The sequence below is a fragment of the Micromys minutus genome (assembly GCF_963924665.1).
Source record: "Micromys minutus genome assembly, chromosome: 1".
Lineage (NCBI taxonomy): Eukaryota > Metazoa > Chordata > Mammalia > Rodentia > Muridae > Micromys > Micromys minutus.
The window spans coordinates 257,729,372-257,754,626 of record NC_137969.1 but is presented as its reverse complement, the minus strand read 5'-3'; the positions used below and the strand labels follow the sequence as shown (position 1 = coordinate 257,754,626).

General features: G+C 42.4%; 1 protein-coding gene across 4 annotated transcripts; it reads right to left on the bottom strand.

Annotated features, from left to right (window-relative positions):
• Positions 1 to 12,182: 12,182 nt before the first annotated feature.
• LOC308433582 (uncharacterized protein) lies at positions 12,183 to 25,019 on the bottom strand. Of its 4 annotated transcripts, XM_080933690.1 has the most exons (4): positions 24,914 to 24,968; positions 24,557 to 24,706; positions 16,588 to 16,683; positions 12,183 to 13,926 (listed from the first exon to the last, which is right to left on the bottom strand). In XM_080933690.1, the coding sequence occupies exons 3-4, from the start codon at positions 16,628 to 16,630 to the stop codon at positions 12,278 to 12,280; spliced, it is 1,692 nt and encodes a 563-aa protein (XP_080789816.1). In that variant the 5' UTR covers positions 16,631 to 16,683; positions 24,557 to 24,706; positions 24,914 to 24,968; the 3' UTR covers positions 12,183 to 12,277. The 4 variants fall into 4 exon arrangements, with proteins under 4 accessions (XP_080789816.1, XP_080789815.1, XP_080789814.1 ...); XM_080933689.1 differs by lacking the exon at positions 24,557 to 24,706 and having other exon boundaries at positions 24,914 to 25,019; XM_080933688.1 differs by lacking the exon at positions 24,557 to 24,706 and having other exon boundaries at positions 16,557 to 16,683; positions 24,914 to 25,013.
• Positions 25,020 to 25,255: the final 236 nt, after the last annotated feature.

The following is a 25,255-nucleotide window of genomic DNA, read 5'->3' as shown; positions in this document are numbered from 1 at the left end:
CCATCCCTGATGCTCAAAGCAGGAGGAAAAACAATGCCTTAATTTTCTTACACTTCTTGTCATGAAATGCTCTTTAAAAGGGAATATTTTAATTAAATTCTTAAGGAAATGAAATGTAGTTGGCAGCCAGGACAGACTAGAGCATCAGGTGAGTGGGAGGTTTGGGGACACTGTGTAGGACATGGGCCTCATCTTCCTCGTCATCAGAGAGCTGCACAGCAGGTGTTTCACCCCCCCCACCACAACCCCTGGTCCTGGCAAATGATACCTGTCACACTTCCAGTGACATTGTTCCTAGCTTAAAATGTATGGGTAGAGTCTTCTCGCCCCAGCCAAACACTCCTGCTCCCCCACTGAGTCGGTGAGGTGCTCATGCCGGGGTCCCTGAGCAGAAACACTCCTGCTCCCCCACTGGATCGGAGGTGCTCATGCCGGGGTCCCTGAGCAGAAACACTCCTGCGTACCTAGGTAGGTAGCGTCTATACATAAGCACATCCTTGTGCACCGTACGTTCCCAATCAGGACTGAGAAGGTGTGTCCTGCCCTTCCCCTACCCAGCTGCCTCTATGCAATGCCCTGCAGTGGCCTGTGAAGTTTGGCCATCGAGTCTCTCTCATGAGTGCTTCCCGAGGTGGTAGTGTTCTGGCTAGAGAAGCACTGCCCCTCAGTGGACAGTGTCTGCCTCACACTATCCTCTGAGACTGCAGGAGATTCCCAGTGTAGAGGTGAAACAAGAGTCCCCAGAGAGTAGACCATGGGGAGGGGCACCGAAGGTACTGCCTGCCCGACCGCAGGGCTAAAGGATCATCTGAGCTGAGAGGTCGGGATCTATTCGAGCTATTCTTAGACCCTGCCTCCCTCCCAGCAACAGAACAGCATGGTATGTGTGAAACCAAGCACGAGGGACAGTCTCGAGCTGTCTCTCGTAAATTCCAGGCAATGCTTTCTGGGAAAGATGTCCACCAAAAGCGAAGGAGGGCGATGTAGAGACCTAGCTTCACCAAAAGTTGGTTCTGTCTCTTGGGGCTATAACATCCTAGAGGAGATGCTCCACTGTTCCCCTACCCCCCAGAGAAGGTGCTACACCAAGAACAGTGACCACACAAGTCAGTGATCATTCACAGATTCTAAGTAGACGTGATCGTCTTAAAGTAGTTGAGACTGAAATATACTCTAATAAGTCAAGCTCTCAGGACAGGAAAGCTGTCATTCACCTATGACTATCTGGGCACATGCATATGTAGCTGATGTTGTACATGCCTGTGTATGTATGGTAATGTGTGTAGCTAGTATAGTGATATGTCTGGATGTAGCGGGGCATGTTTATATATGTGCAGTCGATCTGTGTGTGTATGTGTGTGTGTATGTGTGTGCTTGTGCAGTTGGTGTGGTACATATGTCCCTGCATATGTGTCTGTGGGTTGTTTTATATGTAGCTGGTGTGGTGGGTGTGTTTGTATGCTGATATAGAATACATGTGCATATTTGCAGCTGGTGTGGTATATATGTGTGATATGGTATGGATATAAGCATGTAGCTAGTATGATGTGTCTGGTGAGATTCATGTTATATGCTATGGTATGTGTAGTTGGCAGCATGTGTGTGTGTGGGGGGGTGTGGTGGTGGTGGTGGTGGTGGTGTGTGTGTGTGTGTGTGGTGTGTGTGGTGTGGTGTGTGTGTCTGCTTGCTGTGGTATGTGTGTTGTGATGTGTATGTCTGTATTCTGTGGCGTACCTGTGTGTGTTGTGGTATATGTGTCTGTCTGCATGTGCTGTGATGTGTGTGTTGTGATGAGTGTGTTTGTATGCTGTGGTGTGTATTGTTATGTGTCTGTATGCTGTGTGGTATATGTGTATTGTGGTGTGTGTGTATGTGTGTGTATGCTGTGGTGTGTGTTGTGGTGTCTGTGTATGGGGGGGTTGTGTAGCTGGAGGTGCGTGTCACTCACCTCATGGTCATTACTTCTCAGCACTTTCAAGCCTGCCATCTTGATGTCAGAGGAAAATAGCTTCATGAAGGAGCAGATGGCATGCAGGGAAGCCTGGTCCCTTTGCAAGAATGTCATTGCCCCCAGGACTTCATGTTTGGAATTCTTTTCAGTAGACTTGTGGATTTTCAGACATTTACATGGGTTCAAGGACAGTAAACGCTACATAACTGAAAGTCAATAAAATACTGCTTAGCTCAGCAGACAGACCAGGGGAGGCAAGATGTCAGATGTTATCTCTTTCTCTTCCTCCTCCTTTTCTTTCTTCTCCCTCCTCTTTCTTTTCCTCTTCTGTCCCTAAGCCAAGGTGCCTTTTCAATGACCCGCAGCACAGCTGTCATCTCAAATTAGTGTTGCAGAATAAAGTGAAATTAAAATAATTACTCGGGTATTTCAGACACAATGTACTCTTCCTTTCTGTGTCTATTCTGTGCTTGTTGTATATGTGTCTTGTGTATGGCAGTGGACAGGCATGTGGAGGTCCATCCTTTTGAGACCGAGCCCCTTGTTAGCTACTGCATGCCTCAGGCCGGCAGTGAGAACTATCCACATGTCTACTGACAGATGACTGGGTAAAGAAAAGGTGTAAATGCACACTGGAATGCTAATCAGCATTTTTTTAAAGTTTAGAACCAACAGGTAACAAAATCTCTGGGTGTAGCAACTAGCATCTTAATTTGTGAGCCATTCTATGTTAAATCATCCGTGGGGAATCCTGGCGGATCCTCCATCTAAACTGGGGACCTCCTGTTCACTCCATGTTGGCCCCAAGCTCTCCCAGTCCAGAAGCAAGTCACCTTTTCCTGCCTCTTCTCTTCCCCTCTCTGACCTGGAAGTCCTGCCTGCTCCTCCCCCAGACCAATCAGCATGTTAACAGTAGGAAACACTGTCATTTGCCACAGCATGATAGACGCAGAGGATTTATACCAAGGGCAGTAAGACAGAAGGAGAAGTATGATTTCACTCAGGTGGAGTCTAACTCACTCTCCTGGGGTCAAAAGCTGATGACTTTTGGCAGTTTCACAGAGAAAGAAAAAGAAAGCCAGGCACACACACACACACACACACACACACACACACACACACACACACACGCACACACACACAATGGCTGTTTCGTCAATTTCACAAGTGGCCATGCATACTTATATACATACACATACCTACTTAAGTATGCATGCACATGCATAATGACAGATATAGACATATACACATATTGTACATACATATAGACACATACATACATATATGTACACACACACACACATACACACACACATTTGGTGGATGGAGCCCGAGTAGAGCCCCAACAGCCACACTTTATTTCTTCTCAGTCTTTTTATACCGTCTTAGACAAAAGTTCTGTATAAAATTGCCTCACAGATAAAATGTTACACAAAAGGGGAGTTACAGAAGAATGTTCATATTAAGTTCAGAGCAGTGATTCATTCTATAAGCTCATTACAAGTTCAAAGCAACAGTTTCACATGGCCTTGCTTTACCACAGTGCACACCTGTGGCCTCATCCTTGGACCTGACCTTGAATGAATGTTTTTCCTTGATCATGAATCTGTTTCAAGCTCGTTTTTCTTCTTCGTGCACTTTATGAAAGCTCATTGTATTCCTTACTATGTGGTCCTTACTTTCTACGAGTAGGAGCACATCTATTCTTGACTCTAACTTTATTACATCTTTTTGGCAAAACAACTAAAATCCTCTTATTAATCTTAATTCCTAAAATTATTTGAATCAAATCAGGAATTCTATGAGGTTATTAATTCATCTAAATAGCATTAATTTATAAAAGTTCATCTTCATTGATCTGTAGAAAATTTGTCCAATAGGGTGAGCTGATGCCCAGGAATCATTAGGCTACATATTAGTGGCAGAAAAAAGCATATCAGCAAGGAGAAGCAATCCTGGGATGAAGTCTCTCAGGTCTTTGCTTCCCCACAGGGCACCCATTACAGCCGTGCAAAACAGTGGGCCACTCCAGGAAACTCACTTGCCATAGCCTTTCCTAGATGGCTTCTGTCACATACATAAACATACACATGTGCACACATAAACATATGCTTGTACATGTACAAGTATAGATATACACACATATGCCCACAAACATGAAAATAAAATACACATATACACAGTTAAATATATACACATGTGTACAAATATACATACATCAACATACACACATACATTTGTATTCATAGACATATAAAATATATACATACAAACATAAATATACAACGTAATACACAAATACATGTACACATGCATTAATATATAGATATACATAGACACATAACCACATACATGTACATGAATAAATATACACTTAAACACACAACTACAGATGTGCACATGCACACACAAAACAGGTACACACACATGTAAACATATACAAAATAAACACATACAAGTAAGCATACACACATACATAAATATACAAATGTGCACACCCATACACATTTATACATTTGTACAAGCACATAAACCCTAACAATAACCCTAACACTGTAATTCTACCCTTCCCCCTAACCCATTAAACCTAACTCCAACCTTCACTTTCACACTTTCAAGCTTTGACCTCAAGGAGTTCATGAAGGAATTTCTCTGCCACATCCCTGTCCTTGGTGGCTTCACATTTTTGTGTCTGTATCCTTCGTGCCTTTAAAGCGAGGGCTTTTCAGCCACCACCCAGTATTGCTTTGCACCCACTGGAATAGAGGACTGGCTACCTTGTCTGTGTTTTATTCTCTTATAGGCTGTCGGTAAGTGAGGAAGGCTGTTTTCTGACAGCCTTAATGCTTTGAGATAACTTGGGGCGTTTAGGAGGAGGGTAGCCTGCCTCTGAACTGCAAATGAAGTAGATAATGCATTATTGTCCTGGCTCCCTAGACTCAAAAGTTTAATCTGGATTTTTTTTTTTTTTAAATTCAAGCAAAACAAAAACAAACAAACAAAAATCCCAACTCCCTGTGGACCACCAATATGGTTGTTAGAGCACTACCCTAAGTTTAAAAACATTCACACTTAAAAAGCCCACATGATCTATTGTTATACTTGCTCTATTTAGGGAAACAAGCCATAGTTTAAATGAAAACATTCCTCCGTATACTCCTGTATGTGCATGCCTGTTTCCCAGTTGGTAGCACTGTTTGGGAAGGTTTCAGACGTGCAGCCTTGATGGAGAGAGCATTTCACTGGGGGCAGAATTTCAGATCCCAAACTCACTACATCCATCTGGCTGTCTCTGCCTCGTGCTTGCAATTCAAGATGTGAGTTCTCAGCTTTTTTAAATCTTTTTTTAATTAGATACTCTGTATTTACATTTGAGATGTTATCCCTTTACCCCCGCCCTGCTCCCATTCCCCATCCCCCTCCAGTTGCATTCACAAAGGTACACTCCCTTCTGGTCCGTCTTTCCACCCCATTGCCTTGTCATTCCCTTGCATTGGGACAATGTGCCCTCTCTGGAACAAAAGCCTCTTCTCACATTGATGCCAGACACTGCTGTCTTCACATACATATGCAACTGGATCAATAGGTCTCTCAAAGTGTGCACAAAGGTTGGTGTTTTACTACATGGGTGTTTTGGAGGATTTGGTTGGTTGATAACGTAGTTATCTTCCCATGAGGTTGCAACTCCTTTCAGCTCTTTAGCAACCTCATTGGGATCCTCGAGTTCAGACCGATGGTCAGCTGCAAACATGTTCAGCTTTATCTATATGACTCTAGCATAGTCCCTGAGGGGGCATCTCTGTCTGGTTCCTGCCAGTAAGGAATTTTTGGGATCAGCTGTAGTGCTTGGATTTGGTGACTGCATATGTGGTAGATCCCCAGGTGAGGGGGCTTCTGAGTGATCTTTTCTTCAATCCCTCTTTCTTTATTTGACCTTGCATTTCATCCCTGTCCTCACCATTATGGGCTCCAAATCTGTGAAACAATAAGCTAATCCAAGCCACCAAAAACAAAAGAACAAAAGCCAAAAAAAAAAAAAAAAAAAAAAAAAAAAAAAAAAAAAACCCAAACACCATCTCTTCTGTAAGCAAAAGTAACAAGTGTAGAAGTGGGTACCAGAGAGTCAGCTGCTGTTCTGAAGAACCTGCCCATGCAGGTTTTTCAAGGAATGTGGAAGACTCTGGACCTTTGGATGAGAAAGGCAGTTGAACACTGTGAGCTGTAAGTAGTTTAAATATTTTAGTGGGAGCCTGAAGGACAGTAAGTTCTTAGAGCATTGCTGACTTTAGGGGCTTATTAAAAGATTTCAGAGGGAAGACATTATTTTAAAAACTTGATAGGCTCATTTTATAATTGTTTTGGCAAAGAATCTGTGGTTCTTTGTCCTTCTCCTAAGGACTAAGGGTAAATTAAAAAGTAGTGGGCTAATTTCCTTGGTGGTTACAATTTCCAGGTGGCATACAATCCAATCTGTGGCACGGCTGATATGGAGGTCTACAATGAAGAGGAGGCAGCACTCATAAAATAAGAAAATACATTTTGAAGATAAAAAGAACACTGGAAACTTAATGCTGCACCAAAGCATGCACCTATTGCTTGTGCCCTGGACAGCTCTCTACCCAACCCTACCTGCCCTTGGGGGTTGAGAGCAAGTTGACACAGTCTCTGGGACAGACTCTGGGAGCGAGTGAGAAATGCTGCAAGCTCCTTTAATCCGAGCACTGCTGCAAGCTCCTATGCACATGTCCCCATTGGTCCCAACAAAGTATCTATTCTAAACAACAGTTCCTGATTGGCTGGCATTATTTGCACTAACAATCCTTGGTCTCTCAGGCAGTCCTCAGTTAGGTCCTCTTGCAGGAGATGCTTTTGCAGCACGGCCCCCAGTGTTTACATAGAGGCAGCCCTGCAGTTCCTGCTACACTTTCCTAAGAAGATAAGATTAGAACCTTTATGGAGAGGCGTGCTCTCAGGTCAAGAGTCTGCTCAGCTAAGCTTCTAATTTGTGAAAGGGAGCAGAAGGAGGCAGATCCCAACCTGTGGGTTGTGACTCCTTTGAGAGGCAAACTACCTTCCATCAGGTTTAGACACTATATTACAATTGGTAACAGTAGTAAAATAGTTATGAAGTAGCAACAAAATAATTTCATAGTTGGGGGTCAGCACAACATGAGGAACTGTATTAAAGGGTCATAGCATTAAGAAAGTTGGGCTGGACCACTGGACCACTGCATCTGCTCCTAAAAAGCAACTGAGTAAAACAAAACCACTTCTGCTGATGTGATTCAAGAGGGACAAAACTCTTCCCAAGCTGGCTGCACAACTTGGCAGTTTCCTACCTACTGCCTCGCTGAAAGGCATGTAAGATGCAAGTGAAGGGTTCATGGATTCTTCCTCCATGATTTCAGAGAGCTGCCAAAAACAGGCAAAAGGGAGTCTGTGTGAAGTCCTTGAGTCTTCAAGAGGCTGAGATGCCACTGCATAAAGCTGTATAAGTGAAGTCTGGGTTGTACTGGAGACCCAAGGACACAAGACATGGCAGAACCATGAGATGTCAATAGCCCAAGAGAGAGATGTACATTGCAGGTGGTAAAGCTGGAGGGTTGGAATGACCTGAGCTCTTTGACACTGAAGTCCCAACTATGGAGCTATAGGATTTAGTGTTTGGTCGGCTGGGTTTCAACCTTGCTTTGGTCCATTATTTCCTATGTCCCAATTATTTCCATTTGGAACGGTAATATATGTTCTGTATTATTGTATATTAGAAGTAATGTAACTTGTGAGGTTTTTGTTTTGACAGTAAAATCTTGAGTCTCATAACAGACTTTGGACCTTTAAAGTGTTGGATCTCGGAAAGACTGAGGATTTTTGGAGTTGGACTAAATGCATCATTTCACATTATGATATAGCCAGCAGCTCATGGGAGGCAGGGGTAGAGTGGACATGTTTGAGTAAACATGTCCTCCAAAAGCTCCTGCGTATGAATTATTGGTCCCCAGTTGGTGGCATTGTCTGGCAGAGGTTTAGGAGGTGCAGCTATGTGCGAAAAGCCTGTCATTTGGGGGTAGCTTTCAGAGCCCAATCTCCCTGCTTTGTATGTATGGTTGAAGATGTGAGCTCTCGGCTTCCTAAGCTTGCCACTTGCTCCTGTGCCAACCCTGCCATTAATCTCTATCCTGAGTCTATAAGCTCTAGTAAACTCTTCTAAGTCAAGGTTCCTGTTTTAGCACAGCAACAGATACAGAAGTTACAATTAAAGCATATTGTTTGTATTGGCTGGTTCTGTGTCAACTTGACACAAGTTGGAGTTATCACAGAGAAAGGAGCCTCAGTTGAGGAAATGCCTCCATGAGATCCAGTTGTAAGGCATTTTCTCAACTAGTGATCAAGGGTGGAGGGCCCAGCCCATTGTGGGTGGTACCATCCCTGGGCTGGTAGACCTGGGTTCTATAAGAAAGCAGGCTGAGCAAGCCAGGGGGAGCAAGCCAGTAAGTACATCCCTCCAGTGCCTCTGCATCAGCTCCTGCTTCCTGACCTGCTTGAGTTCCAGTCCTGACTTCCTCTGGTGATGAACAGCAATGTGGAAGTGTCAGCTAAATAAACCTCTTCCTCCCCAACTTGCTTCTTGGTCATGTTTGTGCAGGAATAGAAACCCTAAGACATTGTTCCAACAATTTAGTCTTACTCAGACTTGCTTATTATTTTATGTGATTTACCATCACAATGATACTTTTTCGACATCAACCTTGCTGCCACTCTCCAAAAACATCTTCAACTTTCTCCAACCACCATGACTTGGTCTCATTAAAAACAAATGGTTAAACACTAGAAAATGAAGCTAGACAACCACACAACTAAAAACAAAACACGTAGTAGTGTACCATGAAGGTCTCATGCCTGTTCTAATGTGTACTCAGAAAACTTATTGGCATGGGAGGTTCAAATTTTATATAGAAAAATCTTTCAGATTGTTATTGGCTTTCACTTGAAATATTAGAACCCAATATTTGGAATGTTCTTAGCCAACAACCTACCAGTTTCAAATGAACTTTGTAGACAAAATTAATTTTGCTTTTCTTTAGTCGGTCCGCAGAACAATATTACTTACTATAAAACTTGGATCAGAGAGAGGCCAACTTGGAATATCCTGCACTTGCAGTATCACAGTCACATCAGTCAGTCTCTATCCACTTTACTGTTTTTTTTTTTTTCCAGTGACAGTACAACTCTTAGTTTACTAGTGGAGATTCCAAGCATGGAGGAGGGAGATAACTCGCCTTGAATGTTTCTCATGTTTGCAGTTGGCTGGATGACTATACAGTGTGCATGTGTGGAGCTATCAATCTATCTTCATCAGTGTGTCCAATGACATGTTAGTATAAAAAGCAGAGTCCATGCATACTTTACCCAAGTGAAAACAGCTTCCATAATTCACCATTTTATTTTTCTCCTCATTTTATGTTCTTTCTGGGTATTGAGAACTGAAATACCTGTTCAAGTACACTATGTCTCACGAATATAAAAATGCTGTGTTCTCACTTATTCAGCCACACTTTCAACGTTTTCTAGTCTTAAAAAAAATAAGGGTATGTCAAGTTGTAAACTGTGGCCCCCAGTAACATCACCAGGAACAAATCTACATGAAATACTATATTCAGAAACATATTAGCTGGGGAGAAAGCTCAGTAGTTAAGAGCATTTGCTGCTCTTTCAGAAGATTCCCAGTATGCACATGGCAGTTTCAAGGTATGGAACGGTCCCTTTCAACTTCTGTGGGTACCGCACACATGCACAATGCATATACATACATACACACCAGTCACACACCACAAAAACAGAACAGCATAAAGGACAACCTCCACAGCTAAACGAGACTTCACTTTTCCACATCACTACTCCAGCCGGCCTTTCTACATTGCTTTCAGTTTCTCAGACAATAGACAATACCTACCAAGCACACATACGCTCAAACCTATTAGAACTGAGGCTAACAGATTCACTTATTAGTTTCAGCTAAGTTCTAATTAATAGAAATCACAGGCAGAGGACTCTACCCGCCCTGCAAACCCATGCAAGGTAATTTCTCAAGCTTCGTAACTTTAAAGGGTTGAGCTCACCTGCACTTCATTTATTCTGAATGTTATTCGTATTTATGAATAATAAACTTTTTGAATTAAAAGGGCAAATGTCTTTGAACTGATTGTTCTGGATGCTTGACCTGAGGACCTTACTATTTGTGCTGCTGTGTTACAATTCCCAGATAAAAACAATTTAAAGGAGAAATACTTTCTTTTTGTAGTTTGCTTTGTCAGGGAAGGTTCAACAGGAGCAAGAAGCAGGCTCACCACTCAGGAAGCAGGGGTTGGGGCAGGCCGGAAGTGCTCAAAGTTACAAAACTTCAAGACTAGAAGACTCCTGCTTCTTACTTCCCAACTATAGTCCTTCCCATGTTGCATCCAACCTCTTTGGCCAAGCGGATCCTGCAAACTCTTCATCAGGGTGAGTCTGGATCACTCTGCCCAACCCACCCTTCCATGCACCTTACCTTCCTTCTATTGTCTATCTAGACTAAGGCTCACATCCAGTGTCCCAACACAGACTAAGTACTCCTTGGGACACCACAAACCCTGAGGCTCAGGCAGGATCCTTCTAGCCTTATCCTAACATACGGACACATCTAATTCCACATCCAACCTCGTCACCTAGGCAGACCCTGCATCCGATCCTCCCCCTCATGTACCCTTGTCTCCAGTCCTCCCTAGAAGGAAAAACTAACAATTCTGATGCCTGCTGCATTGCTGTGAGTAAAGGTCAGTTGAAGCTTCAACCAGGTGGCTTTTTACACTTCAGAACAAGTTCTTCCTCTCACCTACGCAAAACTACCTGGGCTAAGGAAGTCATATCTCAGGTGCTTACCCACGCTTCCCTTGTGGACCCTGTAGAGTGCTTGTGACCTCCTAGTTACCTGGTTTGGCAGTGAATCTTGTAGGTGGGACCCAGAGCAGTCATATGCCTATTTGGCAGTGGACTGAGCCTGTGTTCCACCAGGCTGGCTGATTTCAGATGGTAGCAGCAACTATTCTATACTGTGCTGCTGTTAGTACCACCCAGTCTGTTCAAGAAACACCAAGACCTCTCTGTACTGCGCTCATGGGACAGTTCAGCCTGTATTGGAGCTGGTCACAATTAGAGACTGGCACTGCATGAGAACCTCAAGGGTATTTTCTCTTGGGCAGGCGGCAGTCTCCCCTCACAAATACTCTGAAACCCCTCAGCCTGCCACAGCATGCCTATTAGGAAAAGTCACTTGACGATCCTGGAGGGAATGTTTAATAGATCCCCACCATTGCCCACGAATGCATTAGTAATGTTTGTCATCTAGCACTTTCTCTTGGATAAAGAAATGCACTGCCTAGTCTCTGGAAAAACTTTTTACAAGCACTCATTATAAATGAGTCTTGTTCTGATATATGTTTGTAAAAATGGTGCTTTCTCATTTTAGTGAGGGAGCACATTTAGAAACTTTTAATATTTGATACATTCATAGGTTTTAAGATATGTACAGAATTTCATGAGAGCTTTGAAAGCCAATTTCTACCAGAACAATAGTGCAAATTTTAAGCAAAAAATAAACATTTTCGAACATTTATACTTGTAGACTTCTATTATCAATTATATTAAGAGCCAATATATTAAGCAAGGCACCATCACACCTCTTATACTTGCACAGAACATATTTTACCATTCTCTGAGTTGTGCACTTGGGACAAAACTGCTCTTTTTACTGTCCTGATGTTAAAGAGCATTGTGCCTTGATTGAGGCTGTGAGCAGTTATGTCTGCAGTGCTTCATTCCAGTGGAAGCTCTGCTGTCAAGCTGCGCAAAACGGCAGGACTGCCGGTTCTCTACACTCGCAGGGTTTGTCTCAGATGCGAATTTCTGTGTTTAGTGAGAGTCGAAGAACTATGAGGAACTGTCTGGTTCTGCACATTTGCCAGTTTTCATCTCATGTGTGAACTCAAAGTTTAGTAAGAGATAGCCAGCCATTACATTTTTCCCACATTAAAAAAATCATGCGGGTTTCTTTCTAAAGTGAATTCTGTGGTGTCTGGTAAAGGAGTACAACTTTAAGAATTTGGCATTTTTCAGATTCGTAGGTTTTCTCCCAAGGAAGCATTAGTTTTGAGAGTGATTTGTAAGTGACTGTCAGACTCTGTTACATTCACACCTCTGTAGGACTCACCCCAGTTTGAATTATAGAACATTACACAAACTTTTGACGATGGATAAAAGATTTACTAGATTCTTTACATTTGTTAGTTTTACTCATGTGTGAATTCTCTCATGCTTTCTAAGGTTTGAACACTGACTAAAGCATCTTCCACACTCATTACATTTGTATGGTTTCTCTCCTGTATGGATTCTCTGGTGTTGAGTAAGGTTTGTGCAGTGGATAAAAGCTTTGTCACAGTCTTTACATTTATAAGGTTTCTCTCCTGTATGGATTCTCTTGTGTTTAGTAAAAGATGAACGGCAATTAAAGGCTCTGCCACATTCTTCACATTTGTAGGGTTTCTCTCCAGTGTGAATTCTCTGGTGTTTCCGAAGGCTTGAACATTGGGTAAAGGCCTTTCCACACTGTTCACATTTGTAAGGTTTCTCTCCAGTATGAATTCTCTGGTGTTGACTAAGGGTTGAGTTTTGGGTAAAGGATTTGCCACATTCTGCACATCTGAAGGGCTTCTCTCCAGTGTGAATTACTTGGTGTTTTTGAAGACTTGAACACTGAGTAAAGGATTTCCCACACTGTTTACACTTGTAGGGTTTCTCTCCTGTATGAATTCTCTGGTGCTGACCAAGAATTGAGTAGTGGTTAAAGCTTCTGCCACATTCTTCACATTTGTAGGGTTTCTCTCCAGTGTGGATTCTCTGATGTTTTTTAAGGCTTGCACACTGGGTAAAGGATTTTCCACATTCTTTACAATTGTAGGGTTTCTCTCCTGTGTGAATTATGCTGTGTTTTCTGTAACTTGAGCAATATTTAAAGGCTTTGCCACATTCATTACATTTGTAGGATTTCTGGGAATGCTTAATTCTATGCTTAGTAACATTTGATGTTTTTTTAAACATTGTGTCACAATCTATACTTTTGTAACAATTGTCTTGAACATAGTTACACTGATGGAGAGTAAGTTTTGAACATTGAGTAAAGAAATCATCACAATCGAAAAGCTTCTTTGGAAGAGTACACTGATGTTTGTTGGTACCTGAGCAATGGTCAAAGTCCTTATGTGTTTTGTTACACTGACCAGATTTCTCTAAGATAATCACATCACTGCAATTATTTAGTAAAGATCCACTACTAAAAGCTTTGCTAGTTTCCTTATACATGTAAGGGGTTTCCCAAACATCTGTATCTCGATTTTGACTATACAACAATGGATCACTAGCAGGTAACCCAGAGTCATTAGAATTCTGCTTTTGGCCACAGAAGACTGCTATTTGCTGACTGAAGAGTAAGAATCTTTCAGTATAGAAAGTCTCAATTTGATTACTTTTAGAGATCAGTCCTCTGTTTCTTAATTCTTTATCTATGGAATTATTTGGGTGAAACATTAATCCATCTAGCAGATCTTCCAAACTTTCTTTCAAAGTTAAGTCATGCTGAAAAGTTTCCTGTGGATATTTATAGTTATAGATACATGGCTCATCAAAAGTGTCTGGTCTAGCATGTGTTTTTTCCAGAGCTGTTTTCTGTTCTTGATCTCTGTTGTCAGTGACATCTTTGGCATTGCTTGTGCTCAGACGTTGCTTATGTCTACCATGGTAGGCTGTTCCTTTATTCTCATCTACGTTTGTAGAATCTTCCTGTAAGTATAAACTCTTAAGGCCGCAACTTCCATTAGTCACTTTTGTGAAGAAATAGTTCAGGATCTGTTCTGGTGAAAAGTTCTGGGTACAATGATGAGAAAGAGCTGAAATTAAAAAAAAAAAAAAAACTAATTTAATAGACAGTAGTGATTATAGTTTATAAATACATGTGATGTGAAGTTACACTTGACTGTAACATCTGGAGTTCCATGTTTAAAACAGCTGGAGGAATTATAGTAACAAAAGTTGAAAGTTAACTTAAAAACAAAACCAAACAATCAAAATAACGGCAAAAATTCCCAAATCAAATCAAACCAAAGCACACTGAAACAAACAAACAAAAAAACACCAATAAAAAAACCAAAATAACAACAAAGTACCTTAGGACAAAATTAAAATGCGCCCCCCCACTAGGTAAGGAATCACAGCACCCCAAGTACGCACAGAACCAAGCAGTCTCACTATCAGGAAGTGAACAGCAACTCTTGTCAGCTACAGCTCTTCTTTTCTCTATACAGCATAGCTAATTAGGAAAATTCAAATCTGTCGCTGATACTTTAGTGGACAAATTTCAATGACTGCTAACACAGTATACAGAGTGGGAAAAACATGAAAAATACTGCAATGTCATCATTCAAAAGCTAATTTATGAATTACACACAGAGAAACAACCATCTGAAAGACAATGGATAAAACACACAAATCAAGAAAATGAAAATATGGACAAAGAAATAAACAGTTCTAAGCAAACAAAATAGGTGATGAATTTAGTAAGAAATAATGGTAAAAAACTAGGAATATGATGAAGAAAAACAGCAGAATTTAAGCACCTTAATTCATTGTTACATGTTGAAAGACAGGGAGTAAACACGACCCATGCATTAGACTGTATGCTTCACAAGTCACAAAGGTAATTTGAGAGCAGTGAAAGTGATGTGGCCTCTCTACGATGCTCTGCGCTGACCCCACAAAGCTCTCAAAAGAAGCAGTGCAATCCAGACGCAAGATGGAGGACACAGGGAACGAGCTAAAGGAGTCACGTCTCAAGCACCCAGTCAGCCCACGCCAAACAGAACAGCTGTGCTATCATAAACATTCCGGAAAAGAGAACGAGAGGTTACCTTGCTATTAGTGCGCGAGTGCGTGCGCGCGCGTGCGCGCGCGCGCACACACACACACACACACACACACACACACACACACACACACACACAAAGGCTGTATCACAGGAGACCCTTTTAGATGTAAAGATTCAGGTATGCTAAAAGTCATGAAGTAAGGGGCCAAAGAGAGCAGAAATGGCCATAATTACAGTATAGAAAAATAAACTTTCAGAAAAAAAAGACATGTGCAAATGAGATACAATTCAAGTTAGAAACTGTAACGAAAGGAAAGAACCACATCGACAAATTCAGAAGCCAGAGTCTTCTGAGGGAACCTCAGCTGAGAAGACAGCCGGAAGACTGGCTTGTGAGTAAGCACAGGAGTGTCTCATCCTGGATGTGGGAGAGCCCAGCACTCTGCTGGTCCTGGAGTGTATGTGAAGGCTGCAGCCGGCGAGGAGCAATCCAGGGAGCTGGGACCCTGCACGGGCCTCTCCTGTCTCTTGTGCCTGCTCTTGTTAGTTCTTGCTCTGACTTCCCTCAGTGGCAAACTGTAATGTGGAACTGTATGTGGAAACCCTTCCCTCCCCAAGCTGCTTTTGGTAATGGTGCTTGATCAAAGCCATAGAAACTATAACAAAGGCAAATGGCCAAGTTTCTAGAAGAGTGTATTGTAATAAGAATATTACAGGGCACTCTCTACTTCTCAAATATATGACAAACACTGAGGACTGAAGTAAGATTTTCAAAGTATCAGAATAATATTGATTTCGCATCCCTGTTTTTAATACTGTAAAACAAAACTCGACAAGAGGACTAATCAGGATCCTATAAAGAATTAATTTACAGATGCAAACGAACATCATCCTGGACTACAGACAGGAGAGTACTTAAGGTCATTCTGACTATAATGAAATAATGGACACCAACCATGAGAGGGAAGTAAGAAAACCTGTAATGGTACCAAAGAGTGTCACATATTCTGTGATGTCCAAATGAAGACATCTCGACAACAGATACAAGACAATCTGGAGTATGCATGCAGCACAGTATTACACAACCCACAACCTTGTAGAGTGCTCCTGGACCTATGCCCTCCCACCGCGTCCTCTGCTTCACTCATTCCTACCTACTCTACACGGTCTCTGGTCTCTTTTGTGTTTCTAGAGAGATGACTTGGAGACTGTAAGACTCGGCTGTCCAATGAAGGACATGAGCCATACTACGGCTGCACCTGTAGCCACGGAGGAGCGTGTCTCGGCACTGTGCTAACAGAAGAGACTCAGCAGAAGATTCCAGAACACCGGTACAAACGTGACTCTAAAGACATATAAGACAACATTTTCAACTTGCAAATGATGAGCTTCACTTCTAAGTACAGTCAAGTTAAAACTGAAGAGAGACACTAGACTCTGTGTAGATCAGAGTGTTACATGCCATAGCACTGTTCCAATTATCTCTAGAAGGAAAAGGACAATGGCAACATCTTCTATGTATGCCAAGGACTCCACAACTGTTCTTTAAAGCACAAGTTTGTAGTGCTCATGAAAAACAGTCTACAGCAGACATTTTGAAAGAAAGACATGAACGGTGGCAGTGTGCTGGGAGCTCTGCAGGGGTGCTGTCCTCACCCACAGAGACCAGGTTTCTGTAGTTCTCTACCATCACATCCCTGTAGAGCTTCTGCTGAGGAGGGTCCAGGCATTCCCACTCATCCGGAGAGAAGTCAATGGCCACATCGTGGAAGGTCAACTTCTCCTGAAATAAAAATGAACACGAATAAATACTGTACTGTCAGAGTTCTGGTGTCACCCAAGAGAAAGTCAGAACGAGGATGATTCAGGAAACTTAAACTGTTCAGCAAGGGTCTTTTCATGTCACATTAATATTCCATCACATCTTACCTGAGTAAATATAAATATTACAATTATATGACATTTAAGATGGCAGATCATTGTTGTGGTAAATCTCCAACCTAAATAAGCCCATGCAAGGAAAACACAACTCAGTTACCATGAATACATGCTTTCTCCCCTCATTTGTTTTTCCTCTAGTTTTCACCCCACCTCTCTTCTGCTGCCCAATCACCAGTTCTAGCATTTAACTTACAAGTTAAAATGGGGAGAAGGTTCACATGAAGTCACTTCATTCACTCCTTGTCCCAAGCAGCCCCTCTTGGGGAAGCGGAGTTAGCATCAAAATGCAAACAGCACCAGGCAATCCACAACAGAGTATTACCATCAAAACACGCACTGTATAAACTAACAGAGCACATGATCTGCTATACAGCAGAGGAAATGAGATGAGAGAGCCAGAGTGAATTCGATGGATGCTGATTCTAATTCAGGTGTTCTGGACCAACGTCAGAGTTTCTGAGGACACAGCTCAGTAGTAACGCTGTCCAGGGGATGTTTATTAACAGCCATGAGGTACAATCTGATTTTTAAAGTAATCATGCATCTTATTATAACAGGAAGTACAGCTAGAATAATTTTTTCATGGGAATGATTTTATATGGTTTTTTTTTTCCTCTTACATTATTCTGTCAAAAAATGGCAAATGGTCAAATCTACACTCTAGCCAGAACCTAGTCTGTACCTGGTCCAGAATTAAGATGGAAATGTAAAGTTAAAAAACTAAAATAAACTCCAAGCAGTCTTCAAATGAGGCTAGTAATGGAAATATATTAAAAAGGAAGCAAAACAAAACTGATCAAATAATATTTATACTTTATCTCTAAAAAATAAAAATATAGCTATAAATCCAAAACAATACACTATGGCTGTGTGTATTTCCCAGTGACACATAGTACATAAGCCCTGGCCTCCTCCTGAGGACAGATTATAACTAACACACACACACACACACACACACACACACACACACACATACACACACACACACACACATTGATCTCCCAGCATCCTTAATTCAGATGTGGGCACACACTTCACACTTTCAACCCCGGCAGCTGGCAGGTGGAGGAAGAATGTCGTAAATTCAAGGCCACCTGTAACTCTCCACAGAAGCCAACAGTGCAAACCTGAATTATATTTAAGGAAGACTGTTACTTGTTTTTTTGTAATATTTTAAGTATATATAATGTCACTGAGAATGTATTTGAGGATGTCAAGCTATAAGAACTGTACATAGCCTTTTGGTCATTTAATAATTGTCTTGCAGTATAAAGTCTAATTTGAACATACTTGAAAATAGATTTGTTTTGTTTCTTTGGCTAGAAGTAAGAGTGATAAAGAATTGTGTATATGTGATATTGAGTTGGAATAAAATGAAAATCTACTGCAAGATGTCTATTTCATATTAGAAGAAGTAGGTAAAACAACAAAGAAACAAACAAAACCATACTAACTAGGAGTAAGAAAAAATAGAGAAACAAATTTTGCAAGTTCTGAAAATGGGGTTTCACAACCCCTAACCAGAGACACATTCTCCTAATAATCTCTTTAAGTCTTTCATCCCTGAGATTCTCTTGAGCTTGCGGTCTTGAATGTCAGACTTTTGCTTCCTAGGTATATCTACAGTTTAATGTGACAATAATCAGTGTTGGAACAATAAACAAATTTGAAGCACTTACATTTTTCACTCCTCAAAATGAAAATTATGTTATTCTACCATTTTCATAGAATATAATATTTGTTATGTGATAACAAATAATTCAATAAACAATGTATCATTTGTGGAAATGTACAGGGCTTACAGTCAGCTCCCAGACAACTAGGAAGAAAACCAGGAATGGCATCGTCAACAACATCAAACACGTTTGTCTTAAATACAACTCCGAACAGCCTGTGTTATCAGGTAAGCTGACAGAAACAGAAGGAAAAGACCTGCACACGGTGTTTCCCATGAACAAGCAGGGCCTTCCAGAAACTCTCTGTGACCATACTTTTTGTGGCCCCTAGGTGTGGTCCGTCCATGGACCACGTTTAGTGTCAGGACAGCTATGAATGTGACCCAGTACAAAAGGCTTACAGTTTAGGTAAACATTTTGTGGTAATATAATAAATTGACTAAGCAGTTCTACCGCATGAACTGTGCAGATGACAATGTCTCTTAGAAGGCTAGACACATCTTAAACCATCTTAGTTGATTTGTTTCAGAACTAAACATGAAATACAACTGGAAAATGACATGTTTAGTTCAAGGTTGGTAGTGAAACCATCCACTGTTCTTAAAGTGAGACCAGCAAAGGCCTTTCTGCCTTTCTAAAGTGAAACCTATGATGAGAATTCATCACGAACATGTCATTACACCATGCAGCATTACCTTCAGTCGCCATCTCAGAAGATGGAGAACAGTGGACACTGAAGAAAGACACCACTAGGGTCTCTTTTTATCCTCACATATCAAATGTTTACCTTTTCCCCGAAAGATGAAGCTCTTGGAGGCTGAAATTTACTTATTTATGCTTATCCATATTAGTCACAAACTCTCATAAAAGACCCCAAATAATGCAAAATAAGCTGAGAAGTAAATGAAAAAACTTGTGGCGATCGAATCACCTTCACTGCTTTTCAGAAACATTGTGAATTACCACCGAAAGAGACTATGAGAACATGAGTGGAGGGAAGGTGGGTCTATCTTCCATTGGATATTCTGCAAAGTACTCAGTGTCAACTGTGGAGATGAAAACAAACAAACAAGCTCTCTCTCTCTCTCTCTCTCTCTCTCTCTCTCTCTCTCTCTCTCTCTCTCTCTCTCTCTCATACACACACACACACACACACACACACACACACACACACAACACTTTTAAAAAGAGGAAGAGGAGGGGAGGGAAAACAAGACTCTGCATAGAACAGTCTAGCAAACCAGTTACTTAAAGCAATGTATATAATGTACATCATCAGGAGGTGGGTTGGTCCACAGGACCTGTTACTTTAGGAAGTGAGGTTTCTGTAGTCTTGAGGCAAGGTATGAACACCAAGCTGGTCTAAGTCACAATGTGTGTAAAATAGAGGCTTCCCAGTTTCTTGTCTTGTGTGGCTTCATTTTGAGTGAAAAAAGCAAAATGACTCCTGAGGCTCCTCTGTGCACCAACCACGAAGCAAAACCTAGTAACTGACCCTACAATAAAAAGGCTATCAACTATCATTTAATATGGTAGACAGTAAACTACAGTGACCTGTGAGCATATTAAAGTTGTACCAGAGAAGCCAGACCTGGGAACTAATCAGAAATCTAGATCAGTCGACAGCACAACACTCCCTCCCCTGGAATCCACCATAAGGACTCCCGACTGCCCAGTGTGTGTCAAGGAATCATTAAGGAATCCCAGGTTTTCCCTAGGCTTCATTTTCTATGGTCTTTCTTGTGAGTGATTCTGGTGTCTCCATGGCAGGGCTCTTGTGTTTTCCCCAGCGGTTCATAAATCTCAGGCTGGACCAGGCCAGGGAGATGGGGAAACTGAGGGAACAATGAAGGCAAATGGAGCCTCTCACCCTGGAGTCTGCCTGATGTCGACTCAGATAAGAAACAAATTACAACCGAACACGATCTGCTGCGAAATCTGCTTTTATGGGACAAAGTTCCTTCTACACATCGATATTTCTAATAAAACACCGAAACACCAATCAACAATGCTTAGGACCTATATACAGCCAATCTCCAATATGGCCATAGTTCTTTCCCACATATTTTCTGAGAACTTCACAATAGACTGTTAATTGCCGTTTGCATTAAAAACACTAATTATTCATGCATTCCCCAAAAGCCATGTTATCCAGTGTATAACGGGAACTGGCCTAAGATCTATTTAAGTTCTTCTGAGATGCAACTTCAGAATGCACTGAAATCTTAAAAATAATTGTTTACTCTAAGGAAATTATTACAGAGTATAAAGAAGTCTACATCCACACATGGGTGTATCTGTTCCTTTCTGAGAACCTGTTTCTATTAACCTTCATGCTCAAATCTTTGTTATAATGTCTGCCTAACAAACTCCGAGTCTGGTACATACTGGCTCATCCTGAAACTCCTTTCTGTGATAAAGAATTCCAGCTTTATCAGAGTAGTAGAGGTCTCTGAAAGAATTCCTCATCTTCTACAAGAACCAGCAAGAAACTGTTTCCTATGTCCACCCACGGCTGCTAACCTCTTATCTGCAATGGCCGTATGGTATATATCAGCCTTTTATCTCTGGCTGCAGTGAGGCCCCTTTGAACTCTGTAATCTTTAACTCATCTGTAGCCACTATATGATATTCTCTCTCTCTTGTCCTCTTGCACACACACACACACACAATTATAATAGTAATGCATATTATAATAAAAGAATCTGTAACTGCTAACGGCAATTGTCAAAGAATATCAGACTGCCTGGTAGCAGCTAATAAAACTGGCACAAGTAGTCAGTTTTGGAAACGTGACCATTCATGTTTCTGACACACATGACCCAGGGAGGGCTCACTTTGTAGGGCTTCACCGGAACAAGCAGGAGATACTCAGAAAGCTCCCATCAGCTCCTACAGTGGCTATCAAGACTATCCCCTCAGACATGGTAATTCTCCAGCAAACAGACATTTTACCAGCGCTTCTTCAGTTCTTCAGACCTGTGGACCTAGACCAGAGCATGGCTCAGATGGTGGCTACACTGACAACAGAATCCCTTTATATATGACACATGACACACATGCAGTTTGCATACACAACTGACAGCTAAGACCCCTATTTCACAAAGACAGATGTAACCAGGAAGGGAGTCCTACAGAATCATACACCTACAGACAAATAGCCTCTGCTTTAGCACCGTGCCCTCCTTCCTTGCTGGTGAGTTCTCGACTGCTGCTCTCAGGTAACCGTCAGGTCTTTCTCTGACATCAGCCCCAGGCCACAGAATGATGGTTATGAAGCTGAGGGAGGGATTCAAGAGTCCTGAACTGAGAAGCGCAAGTCAGCAGGCTACCAAAGTCTTCGAGAGCTGCTGAGCAAGCCCACAGCTCCTGGAGCCCACATGTCTCATGTAAAGCCCACGTGAGTGGTGAAGGCCAGAGAAGAGGGTATGTAGCTTTTCCCTCGTGGTATTACACAATTATTTCTCCCACTAATAACACAGGACAGAGATAACCAAGACTAAGTTAACCTTGGTCAAGCAGGTGTGAGCAGAGCAAAGAAACACGGTATTCATTAGGTCTATCACAAAGACAACACGGCTGCTCACATCCCTAAGAGACTGAATGAGATGGGAGCATCATGGGACTTGATTCTGAGATTCTGCCTACCTCATCCTCTTCCTCCCAGTTGCACAAGACCATGAAAGATGCTAGAAAATGCAGGAGTGAGGAGTGAAAAGGTTAATTTACAGTGGGAGGCCAAGATACAGCCTACGTTTTGGACACACTTTATGGGATAAGACTTCTCAGCGGCACAGCAGCTGTGCAGTTGCCCATGTTCCTAGGGGCAAACCCAATGAACTCACTGGTTTTAAAAGCCAGCTTCAGTGGAATTTCTGTTTTACTCTGATCATGGTGTCCTAACTAGAGTTACTACACTTTTGTTCATATCTGCCAAGGAAAAGAAATGTGACAAGGTCCGCAGGTTTTGAAATAAAAAGCTTTGGGGTTGAAGTGAAGCAAGGACACACTCGTGGTGACTCAGACCCCTGATATGTCAAGTCAGCTCTTGCACTGGACATTTGAAGGATTTACCACCACTCTCCCAGCTGAGTCTACTGGGTCACACAGCTCACTGCCAACTCTGTGAGGGTGTGTCTTTATTGCTTTGAGATAAGTCTCACACACAGACCACAAATGCCTTGAGCTCTACATTTTCCTGTGTCACACTCATCAATGGGCTCTGGAAGCCTGAGTGTGAACCTGGTACCCCCAGGCCCTCTCCTCAAGTTGGACATAATTCTTGACTCCAGTCCAACTATTCTTCCTAGAGTTTGTCTATGTAGTGAAGGATCCAAGTTAACACCTCCCATTGGACTGCACCCTGAACCTCTAGGCTCTGGGAGAATGGGGGAACCAAATCCACATGAATCTTCTGGCTTCAATGGAGGGGCAGGTTTTCTATGGGCGACAACTCTAAGGAGCACCAATCACTGTTTATTCCACAAATAAATTTCACAGTGCATTCTACCAGTGGCTACCTGAAGATATGGAGTCTAATGTGACTCAATACACAGCAAACAGGTGCCATGCCACCATTATGAGTAAGTGTCCCATGATCAGAGCTCAGAGGGGCTCACAAAGTCTGATGTGAACATCAGGGAGTTATAAAGGTCTGACACACACACACACACACACACACACGTCCTCTGCATATTTGCTATGGTAGTGTAGCTTGCTGTTCTTGTGGAACTCCTAACAGTGGAAGCAGAGTCTGTGGGAGCAGGGTCTGTCTGTCTCATTTGGGACCCCTTTCCTCCTATTGGGTTGCCTTGGTCCAGCCTTGAACACGTGCCTAGTCTTACTGTAACTTATGATGCCATGTTCAGTTGATATTCCTGGGAGGCCTGCTCTTTTCTCAAGGGAGGACTGGGTCTGGGAGACAGGGAATATGGGGGCGGGCTGGAAGCAGAGGAGGGAGGGCAAACTGCACATGGGATGTAATATGAGAGGAGAATAATAAAAAAAATATTCCAGTAACCATTGGTGTGTTCAAAAGGAAATCTAGGCACAGAACTGTTTATAAACTATAAATTCAGTGCCGCTGATTTTAAAAACACGAAGCAGAATGACCATAAAACCTAGCAGTCAGTAAGGGGTTGAAGCCATAGTGTTGAAGAAATGGCTACGCCACCAGGCTGACTTCAATACTGCTCTTAGTAGCCAAGACCTGCATAAAACAGAAGGGCTTCTTAGGTCAGAGTCTACCGGGCTCAGGGCATCCTCACCAAAGCACAGAGCACTGGCATCATGTAAGGAGAAAACGCAATCCAAACACATTGTGGGAAGGTATCTGCGGCTTGGAAGACAAAAAGATAAAAATACAAAAATCAAAAGACTTAATAAAAAAAAAAAAAAAAAAAAAAAAACAAAAAAAAAACCAAGAAAAACCCCAGGGTGCTGAAAGGGGGCACTATTAAATTTCTACCATATGCCATCCTGAGGATATCGCCAATGTATGACATGGACCTTATACTCAAAATGTAAGCAGATGTGATTAAATGCACAGAAAAAGACTGGACCTAACAATACTTCATGGGGGAGGGGGCGTGAGGCCACACCCCTCCCTGAGGATTTGTGGGCAGTGAACAGCCGTTGAGAGTTATTTTCTAGTCCGATGTTGCCACTAATTAGATGCCCAGGTTCCTGTCAGTAACTCCTCTGTAAATAACCCTAATGGCGCCTCGGTTTACCAAAAGATAGACTTTCGTTTATCCTACGACAGCTAGGAAAGAGGGAGGGGTTATATTGGGAGGGAGAATATGTTCAAAATACATATACATGTATGAAAACCTCATAATGAAACTCATTAGGATGTATAATCAATACACACCGATTCTAAAACTTTAAAAACCAACAATAAAGTGTCATTCATTATCTGGAAAAAAGGATGTCAAAAGCTGTCTTATTGAAGTACATACACCATGGTGTCCCATCAATTGATACTGTTTGGGAATGGCACACATATTTGCAGGCTGGGGAAGGGGTTTCAGATCTGACCTCCTATTTCCGGTACATCCACAGGGCGCAAGGGGGGAAACGGGAAATCTCTGTGCGGAGGAAGACCCGGGGAGCCCAGCTGCTGTCCCGGAGGAACCTCCGCCACGGTTTTCCTGATGCTCCTTCAGGCCATCTCCAGCAGTCTGCTGGCTGCAGACACAGAGAGGCCGCTGCAGGGGAAAGGACTGGAAGCAAAGTCAGTGATTGCTCTGCTCCTCCCTTCCAGGGCGCCAGAGGACGCTAAGTCCTGGCAGCCGCCCAACTCCGCCCTAGAGCGAGCCGAGCAGGCCCGGCGCCCCTCGGAGCGCAGACCCCCGCCTACCCAACCCTCCGCGCAGCCTCGCGGCCGTCGCTCACCATCTCCATGGCGCTCCTGCATCTCCAGCACTCGTGGTTTCGTAAGGGCCACCAGAGCTTCCAAAAGCTGGAAATCACGCTCTCATTTTCCAACACAAAGGTCGCATACCGGGTGTAGGCTCGCGAGAATATTAAGGCCCGCCCCTTTACTGTGTGAACTTGATTGGCGGGTTCTCAGCCAATATATTTTCACCAAAGTGACTGCCACCATGCCCGCCCCGCCCTCCTAGACTTGATTGACATCAGATAGCACCAACCCACGGCCGAATGAGGGCAGAAGGGCAAATTCTAGGCTGAAAACTGTTTTAGAGGCAGGTTTCTGAAGATTTTGTTTCTATGGAG

Coding starts and splice junctions, on each gene's coding strand:
- LOC308433582 (XM_080933688.1), bottom strand. Junction 13,927..16,556: donor CAGAAACCTGGTCTCTGTGG/GTGAGGACAGCA, acceptor TTTTAATTTCAG/CTCTTTCTCATCATTGTACC.